Consider the following 13,523-nt stretch of genomic DNA (forward strand, 5'->3'; position numbering starts at 1 on the left):
ATTCAATCTCAAACTCTCCTCCTGTTGTGTAAATCTTTTATAAATTTCATTCTTAAGGAAATCTCCAGCAAGGTTCGGGGCTGTTCCAGCATGGACTGGGTGCTTTCTAGGCCTGCTTTGCCACTAATGCTTGGGGCTCTCCTTCACCAGCCTAGGGATTCCTTTCCTTCCTTTCTTGTGTTGGATCCTCTTTCAGCAATTCAGTGTCTCCCATTTTTTCATTTACTTGCACGTATTGAGGCATATCCTATAGTAGATACCATGAAGAAAGGGTAGGCAGGAGGCGCATTTTTTGAAAAATTGTAGATTACTAATCTAACACATAATTGTTTTGGTAGAATTCTAAATTAAAATCATTTTCCTTCAGAATTGTCTTCTAACTTTCGATGATGCTAAATGACTAAGTCTATTTTCCTGTGTTGTCTACTTGGTAGACTGATTCAACCTGGAACTGTCTTGCAGGTCTTGGTAGTTTTTTGGAATTATTTCAAAAACTATTCCATCCTCTCTACTTGTTCTGCTCACTCTTTTTGAAATTCATGATTTGGATATATGAGTTGGATAGATTTCTAATGTTCTTCTCTTTTTCTTACCAGAGATATTAACAATACTACATTATTGGTAGTTTTCTTTTCCCTGAAGAGCTACTATTAATTCCCATTTCTGTTTATGTCCGTCTCCAATATTAGAGGCTTACCTTGAGAGAGTGGTCACCCTTAACTGTGCACACATGCCACTAAAAAGCTGCCTGGAAGCCCTGTGACAGTGGATGAAGTCCATCTGCTGTGGACTTAACTAGAAGCACTTTTCCCAAATTTGCCTGCTTATTGAACTCATTAAACATATGTATTCAGATTCTTTTTTTTTTTTTTTGGAGATAGGGTCTTGCTCTGTTGCCTAGGCTGGAGTGCAGTGGCACAATCTCAGCTCACTGCAAGTTCTGCCTCCTGGGCTCAAGCCATCCTCCAACCTCAGCCTCCCAAGTAGCTGGACTATAGGCACACACCACCACAATCAGCTAATTTTCATATTTTTTTGTAGAGACAGGGTTTCACCATGTTGCCCAGGCTGGTCTTGAACTCCTGAGTTTAAGCGATCTGCTAGCCTTCGCCTCTCAAAGTGCTTGGATTACTGGCGTCAGCCACCACAGGTGGACTATATTCAGATTTTTGAGTCTCAGAATCATAACATCCAGAAGGGCCTGGATCTTGACTGTCATTCTGAGGAAAAACTGATAGCTGAATAAGTATTTTTTTCTTTGTTTAAAAATTTGGCCAGACGCAGTGGCTCAGGCGTGTAATCTCAGCACTTTGGGAGGTGGAGGCAGGCGGATCACCAGAGGTCAGGAGTTCAAGACCAGCCTGGCCAACATGGTGAAACCCTGTCTTTACTAAAATACAAAAATTAGCCGGGTGTGGTGGCGGGTGCCTGTGGTCCCAGCTACTTGGGAGGCTAAGGTTGCAGTGAGGCAAGATCGTGCCACTGCACTCCAGCCTGGGCGACGGAGCACACCTCCATCTCACAAAAAAAAAAAAAAAAAAAAAAAATTGGCTGGGTACGGTGGCTCATGCCTGTGATCTCAGAGCTTTTGGAGGCAGAGGTGGGTGGATCACTTGAGGCCAGGAGTTTGAGACCAGCCTGGGCAACATAGTGAAACCCCATCTCTACAAAAAATATAAAAATTATCCAGGCGTGGTGGCCTGCATGCCTGTAATCCCAACTACTCATGAGGCTGAGGCATGAGAATTATTTGAACCGAGGAGGCGAAGGCTGCAGTGAGGCGAGATCGTGCCACTGCACTCTAGCCTGGGTGACGGAGTGAGACCTTGTCTCAAGAGAAAAAAAAAAAGAAGTAAAACAATTTTACTTGCGGCTGGGTGCAGTGGCTCACACCTGTAATCTCACCACTTTGGGAGGCCAAGGTGGGTGGATCTTGAGGTCAGGAGTTCGAGACCAGCCTGACCAACATGGTGAAACCCCATCTCTACTAAAAATACAAAAATTAGCTGGGCATGGTGGCACGCACCTGTAATCCCAGCTACTTGCGAGGCTGAGGCTGAGGCAGGATAATCACTTGAAGCCAGAGGCGGAGGTTACAGTGAGCTGATATTGCACCACTGTACATCAGCCTACTAGGTGACTCCATCTCAAAAAAAAAATTTTTTTTTCTTTACTTGCGAAATTAGATGGCTGACCAGTCCATAAAATATTAACATGCAATAATGAAAATATTAATATACAATTTAATATCATAAGCCTGAGTTCAGGAAAGTGAACAGTACCAGCAACCCCAAATTCCTAAGAGGTCAGTCATGGCCATAGTAATATTTAAATAATGCTAGCCAGACTGACAATCCTGTCCTAAGAATAGACGTAGCTAGAACTCACTAACTCTGCACCCTCCACCCACACGGCGAGAGGAAACCATTCTCCTGATCTCTGTGATAAGCATTTTCTTCTTTTCCTTATGGTTTTTGCACTTATTTATGCATCCTTTAATAACACCTAAATACATTCCTTGCGGCCTGGACAAAATCTGTTTGTGAAAACATTGTGAATCACAAATTTTCAGGTAGGAAAACTTAAAATGCATTAATTTAAATGGGAAAAGTAATAATGCCATCTAAAGCCTCTAGTCAATTTATCTCCAAATAACCATGGTTTTAACCATCCACACCATGGATTTCCGCATAACCCAATACTTTTATTTATTTATTTATTTATTTATTTATTTATTTAGCAACAGGGTCTCACTCTGTTGCCCAGGCTGCAGTGCGGGATGTGATCTCAGCTCACCGCAACCTCCGCCTCCCAGGTTCCAGTGATTCTCGTGCCTCAGCCTCCCGAGCAGGTAGGAGTACAAGCACGTGCTAACATGCCTGGCTAACTTTTTTGTATTTGTAGTAGAGACAGGGTTTTGACATGTTGGCCAGGCTGGTCTAGAACTCCTGGCCTCACGTGATCCACCTGGTTCAGCATCCCAAAGTGCTGGCATTACAGGCATGAGACACTGTACCTAGCTAACTCAAGACTTTAAAAACACTATTTATGCTGGGCACGGTGGCTCACGCCTGTAATCCCAGCACTTTGGGAGGCCAAGGCGGGTGGATCACGAGGTCAGGAGATCGAGACCATCCTGGCTAACACAGTGAAACCCCGTCTCTACTAAAAATACAAAAAAATTAGCTGGGCGTAGTGGTGGGCGCCTGTAGTCCCAGCTACTCGGGAGGCTGAGGCAGGAGAATGGCGTGAACCCGGGAGGCGGAGCTTGCAGTGAGCCGAGATCGCGTCACCGCACTCCAGCCTGGGCGACTGAGCAAGACTCCGTCTCTCAAAAAAACAAAAAAAACCCCCCAAAAAACACTAATTACTTGGTCAGGCATGGTAGCTTATGCCTGTAAATCCCAGCACTTTGGGAGGCCAAGGAGGGCAGATGACTTGAGGTTGGGAGTTCGAGACCAGCCTGGCCAACATGGTAAAACCTCATCTCTACTAAAAACACAAAAATTAGCTGGCTGTGGTAGGACACACCTGTAAACTCAGCTTCTCGGGAGGCAAAGGCAGGAGAATTGCTCAAACCTGGGGAGCAGTGAGCCAAGATTATGCCACTGCATTCCAGCCTGGGTGACAGACTAAGACTCCATCTCAAACAAAAACACTAATTACTTATTTAAAAGTCATTGGTGAGGCCAGGCGCGGTAGCTCATGCTTGTAATTCCAGCACTTTGGGAGGGCGAAGCAGGTGGATCACAAGGTTAGGAACTGGAGACCAGCCTGGCCAACACAGTGAAACCCCATCTCTACTTTAAAAAAAAAAAAAAAAATTAGCTGGGCACGGTGGCAGGCGCCTGTAATCCCAGTTACTCAGGAAGCTGAGGCAGGAGAATCGCTTGAACCCAGGAGGCAGAGGTTGCAGTGAGCTGAGATCATGTCATTGGACTCTAGCCTGGGAGATAAGAGCTAGACTCTGTTTCCAAAAAAAAAAAAAAGGTCATTGGTGAAATTCTTTTGAAATGTCTATTATTGGTATAAAAATATGCCAGAATGTAAAACAACTATGTATCTAAGAACTCATTTCAGGCCGGGCATGGTGGCTTACGTCTGTAATCCTAGCACTTTGGGAGGCCAAGGTGGGTGGATCATCTGAGGTCAGGAGTTCAAGAGCAGCCTGGCCAACATGGTGAAACCCCATCTCTACTAAAAATTCAGAAGCAGCCAGGCGTGGTGGCGGGTGCCTGTAATCCCAGCTACCCAGGAGACTGAGGCAAGAGAACTGCTTGAACCCAGGAGGTTGCAATGAGCCAAGATCGTGCCACTGCATTCCAGCCTGGGCAACAGAGCAAGACTGTTTCAAAAAAAAAAAAAAAAAAAAAAAAAGAACTCATTTCACAGTTAGACTTTCTTGATGAAGCTAACTGTACCCAAGCTCCTCATATGTCATCACAGACCAGTAGCACTTTTTGGAGTTATTATAGTTCACATTTTGCATATTACATTTATTTAGGATATGAATTATACTGCCATTCTATACTAAAATGGACAATAAACATAGAAATAAACATGAAATAAACACATAAATGACACTAAAATATACTATTTAAATCAGGTTGATAGTGCTCTCAGAAACCTGATAGAAGAAAACATGTATCCATGAAGAGCTAAACCTAGAATGACAATATAACTTATCATCCAGATTGCCTTCATTGTTGAGAATGAGGGAAGTGCTAGTAACAACTGTAACAGGATACAGGCATAAACTGGACTGTCTCAGGCAAATCAAAAAATATGGTCCCTAGAGCTAATCCATGATACAAAAGGTGGGAAAGGTGAGTAGTGGTCATGCACAGCCATGTTTAAATGACTCCAGCAAGATCTGTATCTTGGCTCAGCAACCTCTGGCTCACAACTGCAGTTCCCTCTGTACTCTATGCTTCTCGCCTGCACATGTGTAGATTCACTAACGGATGAGGTATGGCTTGGGTGTAAACTTTAGCTAAGACTCCAAAAGTCTTTCTCCCTGTCTGAAAGTCACACAGGGACTATCTGCAAATGTTCAGAAAGTGAGGGAGACCAGAAGGTTAGCTTTGTCTGTTTTTGGAGGTTGTTTTTTTTTTTTTCTTTTTCTTTTTTTGAGGGGGAGTCTCTGTCGCCCAGGCTGGAGTGCAGTGGTGCAATCTTGGCTCACTGCAAGCTCCGCCTCCCAGGTTCAAGCCATTCTCCTGCCTCAGGCTCCCGAGTAGCTGGGACTACAGGCACTCGTCACCACACCTGGCTAATTTTTTGTATTTTTAGTAGAGATGGAGTTTCACCGTGTTAACCAGGATGGTTTCGATCTCTTGACCTTGTGATCCGCCCACTTCAGCCTCCCAAAGTGCTGGGATTACAGGCGTGAGTCACTGCGTCTGGCCTGTTTTTGGAGTTTTTACAAAAGGAATCATACTAATACTATAACTCTACGTACGTGTTGATGCCTTGTTGTGCTAGATATTCCACCTAATGGTGGTATTCCATGGTTGGCTCCAGAGCTGCTGCTGTGGGTGGGGTAGGGAAAGGGAAGCCTTTAGCTCCCACTGTCTGGACATACTGTATTAATTCTGGCTTTGCCTCGAGTTTTCCTTACAGTTTTTTAGAGACTAATAGCTGCCTTCAATGGAACATGCTAGGTCTGTCGTAAGAGACTTGTTCTCCGTGGTGAACATTTGGGAACTCAGAGTGCGTGGGAAAAGAGTCTGATCACAGATGGCTTGTCACTCAGCTATGCCTTTGGATAGGGCACCTTCTCAGTTACTGGGTGAATGTGCTGGAACATTTTGAGGGGAATAACTGAGGCTTGCTGGATGTACTCTGGATTGCTGCTGCTTCGGACTTGGAAAGGCAAGGGGGGGCAACCTAGTGTGGTACAGTAAATCCTTTTGTAGGAGGCCACCAGACCACGGAGGATTGAGTGGTATTGTTCTGAATGGTGAGCTGGGGACAGGAAGAAGGAAGGTAAGGTAAACACTTTCAAGGCTACTGTGAGAAACAAAAGTGATGACACAAGAGTGCCTAGTACATACATCCAGCCAGGCTGAATTTGACAACCAAACACTCTTTGACCAACACCTAGCACACATATATGTAGAGAATCAAAGACAGAACAAAATCACAAATATTCTCATTCTCCACGAAGAAGAATTAACATTTTTTTAACGTGCCTGGTACCAGTCTGGGCACAGTGGCTCAGGCCTTTAGTCCTGGTGTTTTGGGAAGCTGAGGCAGGAAGATCGCTTGAGGCCAGGAGTCCAAGGCCAGCCTGGGCAACACAGCAAGACCCTGTCTATATAAAACAAACCCCACCCTCCACCCCCACCCCCCGCCACCCACCAAAACATGCCAGGGGCTTCATATATTTTCTCACTTCCTCTTCATAATCACCTGAGTCTCCCCAAATCCACAATCAAACACCACCTTTCTTTTTTTTTCTTCCTCTTTTTTTTTGAGATGGAGTCTTGCTCAGTAGCCCAGGCTGGAGTGCAGTGGTGTGATCTCGGCTCACTGCAAGCTCCGCCTCCTGGGTTCATTCATGCCGTTCTCCTGCCTCAGCCTCCCGAGTAGCTGGGACTACAGGTGCCCACTACCACGCCCAGCTATCTTTTTTTGTATTTTTAGTGGAGAGGGGTTTCACCATTTTAGCCAGGATGGTCTCGATCTCCTGACCTCATGATCTGCCCACCTTGGCCTCCCAAAGTGCTGGGATTACAGGTGTGAGCCACCATGCCTGGCCGAGCACCACCTTTCTTTAAAGTCAAGTAGAAAAAGCCTTCTGTGACATATTGGTGGGCTCTAAAGGCTGACATTTACTCTGGGTTCCCCGCAGACTCTCCCCTTACCATTGCTGAGAGAATCTGTACTCCCAGGGCTGTGTTGCCTGGAGACCAACTCAGTCCCTGTTTTCCTCAGCTCTGTGTTTTCATTGTACCGTCTTTTCCAATAGTTGAGTTCTTCACGATCTGATTCCTGACAGCGCCGCAGAACTGCCATGGAGCGCCTTGTTTTCTCTACCATTTCCATAATGCAATTCAGCGCCTGAGTCAGAGAGGGGGCCAGGCAAAGATGAGATGAGAACATCCAAACAACCATAAATCAGCCCAACGCAGTATGAGGAATTCAGGTTCCTTAAAGTACAGGTTTAGGAATATCAAGTTTACATTTAAAACCCTTTATTGCTATCTGTTTCTCCATCAGCCAGGAAGGACATTGGTGTTGAGGCTGACAAACCTATTGAGGACAGTAACTACCAGGGCTTCCAGTGTTTGGACAGAACCTCAGATGCATGGCCTTCTGGCCAACTGTCTACGATTTCATGTTACTGCAGCATTTGTTGTATCCCTGGGGTCTGCAGCACTCTGTAAGTTTGCTGTGGCTGAACCATAAAATAAGGTATACACAGATTTCTAACAGAAATTATGAATTTCGATAAGATGAGGAAGGTTGCTATCTTTCAGAATGCAAAATAATTTTGGAATATAAACAATTTTGGGGGGTTGAATTACCTAGAAGTTTGTTACTGACCTGTGTTCTAAAACTACGAAACATGAATATGTGGGCTAAAAAACAATTCTCTTTACTACAGAAGGAGCAGAATTGAAAAAAATAAAAAGAAAGTTTCTTTCGATAAAAATTTAACAAATAACAAACGAATTCTGTCTTGCTATGTTGCCCAGACTAGACTTGAAGTCTTGGCTTAAGAGATACTCCTGCCTTAGCTTCCCGAGTAGCTGGGACTACAGGGATGTGCCACTGCGCCTGGCTACAAACCTTTGTTTTTAACCATTATACTACATGACTTTATTTGGTTTCTGACCTGAAGTGATCATCCCATCACAAAGATTAGGGAGTGACTGTAATTCTTTAGCTGAGGGAGTAGTAGCTAAACCAACTTTTATTAAAAGCAAAGGATGCCATGGCTGTGGTTATGTTCACTTCAAACATACATGTTCCTTTAATTATTGGTAGCATTAAGAATCAAAAGTAGGCTGAGTGCAGTGGCTCACACCTGTAATCTCAGCACTCTGGGAGGCTGAGGTGGGGAGATCACTTGAGGTCCGGAGTTTGAGACGAGCCTGGCTAACATGGCAAAACCCTGTCTCTACTAAAAATACAAAAATTAGCCGGGCGTGGTGGCATACACCTGTAATCCCAGCTACTCTGGAGGCTGAGGCAGGAGAATTGCTTGAACCCGGGAGGTGGAAGTTGCAATGAGCTGGGAGCACACCACTGTACTCCATCCTGGGCAACAGAGCGAGACTCCTGTTTCAAAAAAAGGTAATAAAGAATTAGGGACATTACACACTACAAGATTCTTACATGGTCAAGATGTTTCCATTCATCAGCCCATTCCCTTTCTGTCAAACGATGATCTACCAACTCATCTTGATAGCCTCCATTTAGACCTATTAGAAATCAGAGATTAAATTCAAAGACAGCAAGAAAAACACAATAGAAGCAAATTCTACCAAGTAAATACACACATATTCATCATTACTTTGAACACACTATTAAGGCAATGATTCACAATGGGGTGGGGGACCCACAAAATGACAATATAACAAAGGATCACTATTCAGATTATATTAAGAAAACCCCAACAAATCAATTGTAAAACACAAAATAGCCCTAAAGAAAAAGAGGTAAAAGAAATAAACAGGTATGTTATACATAGCATTTAACACCTAACATATTGGAAAAAATTAAAATGTCAGATAATACCAAGTGTTGGCAAGGATGTGGTGCAATGCGAGTAATTAACCACCAAAACCAGAGTGTCTACTGGTACAAACACTTGGAAACCGCTTAACATTATCAGTAACTTAAAAAAAATTTTTTTGGTGGGGGGATAGTTTTGATATATACTGAAATTTCCAGGAATGGAATAACTGTGTGAATTAAAGGTATACCAATAAGAATTGTCTACTATTTTGAAGAACTCAAATCATAAACAGCAACAGTGCTTAGTCTTTGAGTCATTAACACAACACCCCTGTTACCAGTCTGAATTTATAGGCGTAATATTCATAGTGACTATGTATCAGTGTGAGAATCTGTTTATTTCAGTATATATTGAGTTCCTCATGATCTGTACAATCTGTCAAAAAATGTAGTAATAAGAGCCAGGTGTGGTGGGGCGTGCCTATAGTCCCAGCCACTCAGGAGGTTGACACAGGCAGATCACTTGAGCCCAGGAGTCCAGCCTGGGCAATATAGTGAGACCCCATACCTAGTTTTTGGCATACTTTTTTCTCAAGTCAAACTGGCAAAAAATGTGCAGAAGAAACCATTAGCAAGTCAGCTTTTTTTCCCTGCACTGTGCTATTTCCAATCAAAGGAAGTCAGTTTTCCCTTAACAGAGTCTTATTCTGTCACCAGGCTGGAGTGCAGCAGCGTGATCTTGGCTCACTGCAACCGCTGCCTCCTGGGTTCACACCCTTCTCCTGCCTCAGCCTCCCGAGTAGCTGGGACTATAGGCGCCTGCCACCATGCCCGGCTAATTTTTTGTATTTTTAGTAGAGACGATATTTCACCATGTTAGCCAAGATGGTCTCGATCTCATGACCTCATGATCCGCCTGCCTAGGCCTCCCAAAGTGCTGGGATTACAGGTGTGAACCACCATGCCCAATCCCCACAAGCAGTTTTTAATAGATAAAAGAGAGGCATAGGAGTAACGGGTTGAACACTAGGATTGGTATCCTAACATACTGCTAGTACATCTAAGCCTTGGGCATAAGACAATTGGGTTCTGAATTTTGTCTCTGCCAATTATCAGCTATGTGATTTTGGCCATAGTTCTTTCATCTTTCATCTGTAAAAAGGGGATAACAATTGCCTGGGACTCCTGTGAGGATTAAATGAGACAATGTACGTACAACACAATCTAAGTGGTAGCTATGACTCAGTAAATGTTGGCTCTGAGAACACCATAGCTGCTACAGCCTTCCCTATTCAGCTACTATCCCACTACATGATGCCAGGGGCCCCAATGTGGCCAAGCATCTGAAAGATGCTAGTGAGCCTAAATAAGAGGAAGTCAGGGCAAATGTGTTGCAATTTCTTACTTAACAAGGTACAAACGGAAATTTAGGGAAACCCTGGAAGCTGATAGCCCTTTAGTTCCCTGCTCTGACAGATGCTCAGCAGTTATACTCCAAAAAACCTTATACTGAAAATGTGTACGAGTACATGACAAAATACTCTGTCCAAAACTAGAAGAGGTTTGTTAAGGTTTCTTTTCTGTTTCTTCCTAAATTTAATGGTTTCTGAGCACCCAGGTACCAGGCACTCCAAATGGAACAACCACCCAGCACAGGGGGTGGTGTTATTTCCATTTAGAAATTACTCTTCTGAGGCTCAGAGAGCCCAAGCAACTTGCATGAGATCACACAGCTAGTTAGGATGCAGAGCTGAGATTTCGAGATGCCTCACCTCCTGACCTAAATGTCCATGCACTTTCACCTCCAAGGTGAAATCTTGCATCTTTCTCGCTTAATTTTAAAAACTTTGTTTTTTTTGTTGTGTTGAGGCAGGGTCTCATTCTGTTGCCCAGGAGGGGAGTGTAGTGGCACCATCATGGCTCATTGCAGTCTTGACCTCTTGGGCTCGTGCACTTCTCCTGACTCATTTTTTTGCTTTGTTTTTTATTTTTTGTTTTTGTTTTTTTTTTGGAGACGGAGTCTTGCTCTGTCGCCCAGGCTGGAGTGCAGTGGCATGATCTTGGCTCACTGCAAGCTCTGCCTCCCGGGTTCACACCATTCTCCTGCCTCAGCCTCCTGAGTAGCTGGGACTACAGGCGCCTGCCACCTCGCCTGGCTAATTTTTGTATTTTTAGTAGAGACAGGGTTTCACCATGTTAGCCAGGATGGTCTTGATCTCCTGACCTCATGATCCACCTGCCTCGGCCTCCCAAAGTGCTAGGATTACAGTCGTGAGCCACCACGCCCAGCGCCTCCTGCCTCATTTTTAATTTTTGTTGTTGTAGAGATGAGCTCTCCCTATGTTGCCCAGGCTGGTATCAAACTTCTGGCCTCAAGTGATCCTCCTGCCTTGGCCTCCCAAAGTGCTGGGATTATAGGCATGAGCCACTGAGCTTGGCCTAATTTTTTTTGTTGTTGTTGAGACGGAGTCTCGCTCTGTCGCCCAGGCTGGAGTGCAGTGGCCGGATCTCAGCTTACTGCAAGCTCTGCCTCCCGGGTTTACGCCATTCTCCTGCCTCAGCCTCCGGAGTAGCTGGGACTACAGGCGCCCGCCACCCTGCCCGGCTAGTTTTTTTAGGAGAGACAGGGTTTCACCGTGTTAGCCAGGATGGTCTCGATCTCCTGACCTTGTGATCTGCCCGTCTCGGCCTCCCAAAGTGCTGGGATTACAGGCTTGAGCCACCGCACCCGGCCGCTTGGCCTAATTTTAAAAAGATTTATAGAAGAACTGCAAAAGGAGCACAGAGAATTCTCACATATCTTCAAACAGTTTTCAAATGTTAACATTTTATCTTGTTTGCTTTTTCATTCTCTTTTTCTGAATCATTTGAGAATAGGCGATACCCCTTTATTCTTTTTTAGACAGGTCTCACTCTGTCACCCAGACTGAATGCAGTGGCAAGATTATGGCTCAATGTAGCTTTGACTTCCTGGACTCAAGTGATCCTCCTTCCTCAGCCTCCCTAGCAGCTGCGACCACAGGCGCATGCCACCAAACCTGGCTAGTTTTTAAAAGTTTTTTTGTAGAGACAGGGTCTTACCATGTTGCCCAGACTGGCTTCAAGTGATCCTTCCACCTCAACTGGGATTACAGACACCAGTCACCACACCCAGCTGTACTTCTATCATATCATAGCAACAAGGTATCAAATAAGATTAATACCAAATAAGATCAACTACGATTCTAATAGTCTACGTATAATATTGTTTTATCCAATCAGTGGGAAAAAGCAATCATGATATTATTTGACTTTATCATTGAGTTGGAAAGAAATCCAAGAATCCAGTCTGAATTTACCATGCTGCTTAGGTTGCTCACCGAGACTGTGGTGTCTATCACGAACTTCTCGATGCTCTAGCATCTTGTTGGGTTCCCGATACAGGTGAGAAGTTGCAATGTCCTCTAAGGTGTAATGCTGAAGAGGCGGAGGGGTAGGATGGAACTGGCCCCCAGGATTCATTAGGGGCACAGTGAGAGCAGGACTGTGCCGAGGAGCAGGGCTGATGGTACATACTCTCTTGGCAGGAGGCTCAGGAGCGATTGTATCTCTATCAAAACTATTCTCTTCTCTCCTATAGAAGAAGCAGAAGTGCATATTTGATCCTGTCAACAAGTTTTCATGCAGACATTTCCCGAGAACCTAGTGTGTGTTAGCTATTTTGCTATACACTGGCATTAACAGGAAGACTCTAAGGAAAGGTGTGACATGAGGCATGAACTGAACTGTCTTCAGGGGCCAGGCACCTCATGTAAATTGCTGACTTATACCAGCATGAAAAAGGAGGTCAAATCCATCCATAACCAGACAGAAACATTAACCCTCATAATGCAAAGGAGAGACTAAGGAGATGACAGCCTTTTTCTAAGTTATAGGTTCAACAATACTTAGGAAAGTATTAAGGTCAAATTTGTTACCATGGAGGTGAATTACCGGAAAGAAACTACATGGGAGGAAAAAGGCTCATATAACAAATCCAATTGTATCTTTTTTTTTTTTTTTTTTTTTAAAGCCAGTCAAATTAACCCTGGGTCTAATTGTGTAGTGGCAGGGTTTTTAGTCACTTAGATCCAACTGTAACAAGTTTTCTACCTTTATTTATTTTTTTACTTAAAAAAAAAATGTCATTAAAGACTATCCACTATTGTTAAAATATTGCCTTCTTTGATAACCCATAGAATATTTTGATAGCCACTCATAGGGAGTTTTCTAAAATAAATTTATATTAATTTCAATCTCAGTAAAGGTGAGCCATTGGCAAATATTAATAATTAATTGCTATACTTTTTCAAAACTTCTCATATCAGAAAAAAATGCACTTGACACAAAAGGCATTTGGCAGATTGTATTGCTTTCTTTCTTTCTTTTCTTTTTTTTTTCTTTTTCAATTATTTCTACAAACAGCATCCAAGAAAAGGCAGAAGTGTATTCCTGAGGCTTCTGGAACAGTCGATCCCATAAATTCTCTAGAGTAGAGTTTCTTACTGGGTGTGCAGGCATCTGAGGAGTTTCTGAAAAATACTCATGCCTGGAAGCTACTCCCATAGATTTTACATGTATTCTGCAGCGAGGTATTGGAATAAAGCAAAAATAACCATAGAAAGTCTGAGACATTCGGCTGGGCATGGTGGCTCACACCTGTAATCTCAGCACTTTGGGAGGTCGAGGCGGGCAGATCTCTTGAGCTCACAAATTTGAGACCAGCCTGGGCAACATGGTAAAACCCCATCTCTCCAAAAACAAACAAACAAACAAACAAATAAAAATTAGCTGGTCATGGTGGCATGTGCCTGTAG

The 13,523-nt window shown here is 43.8% G+C and overlaps 1 protein-coding gene across 8 annotated transcripts in view; it reads right to left on the reverse strand.

Moving 5' to 3' along the window:
- Positions 1-13,523, reverse strand: part of LOC105496219 (CBFA2/RUNX1 partner transcriptional co-repressor 2) — a 163,747-nt gene that overhangs the window by 10,763 nt on the left and 139,461 nt on the right. For 5 of the 8 annotated variants that reach the window (XM_071079502.1, XM_011766408.3, XM_011766407.3 and 2 more), the window contains 3 exons: positions 12,027-12,301; positions 8,347-8,432; positions 6,870-7,065 (listed from right to left, as the gene is read on the reverse strand). In XM_071079502.1, coding sequence (XP_070935603.1) covers positions 6,870-7,065; positions 8,347-8,432; positions 12,027-12,301 — 557 coding nt within the window. The remainder of the gene's footprint in view (positions 1-6,869; positions 7,066-8,346; positions 8,433-12,026; positions 12,302-13,523) is intronic. The other 3 variants (XM_011766410.3, XM_011766411.3, XM_011766413.3) reach the window with 1 other exon arrangement.

Source organism: Macaca nemestrina, chromosome 15, assembly GCF_043159975.1.
Source record: "Macaca nemestrina isolate mMacNem1 chromosome 15, mMacNem.hap1, whole genome shotgun sequence".
Classification (NCBI taxonomy): Eukaryota; Metazoa; Chordata; class Mammalia; order Primates; family Cercopithecidae; genus Macaca; species Macaca nemestrina.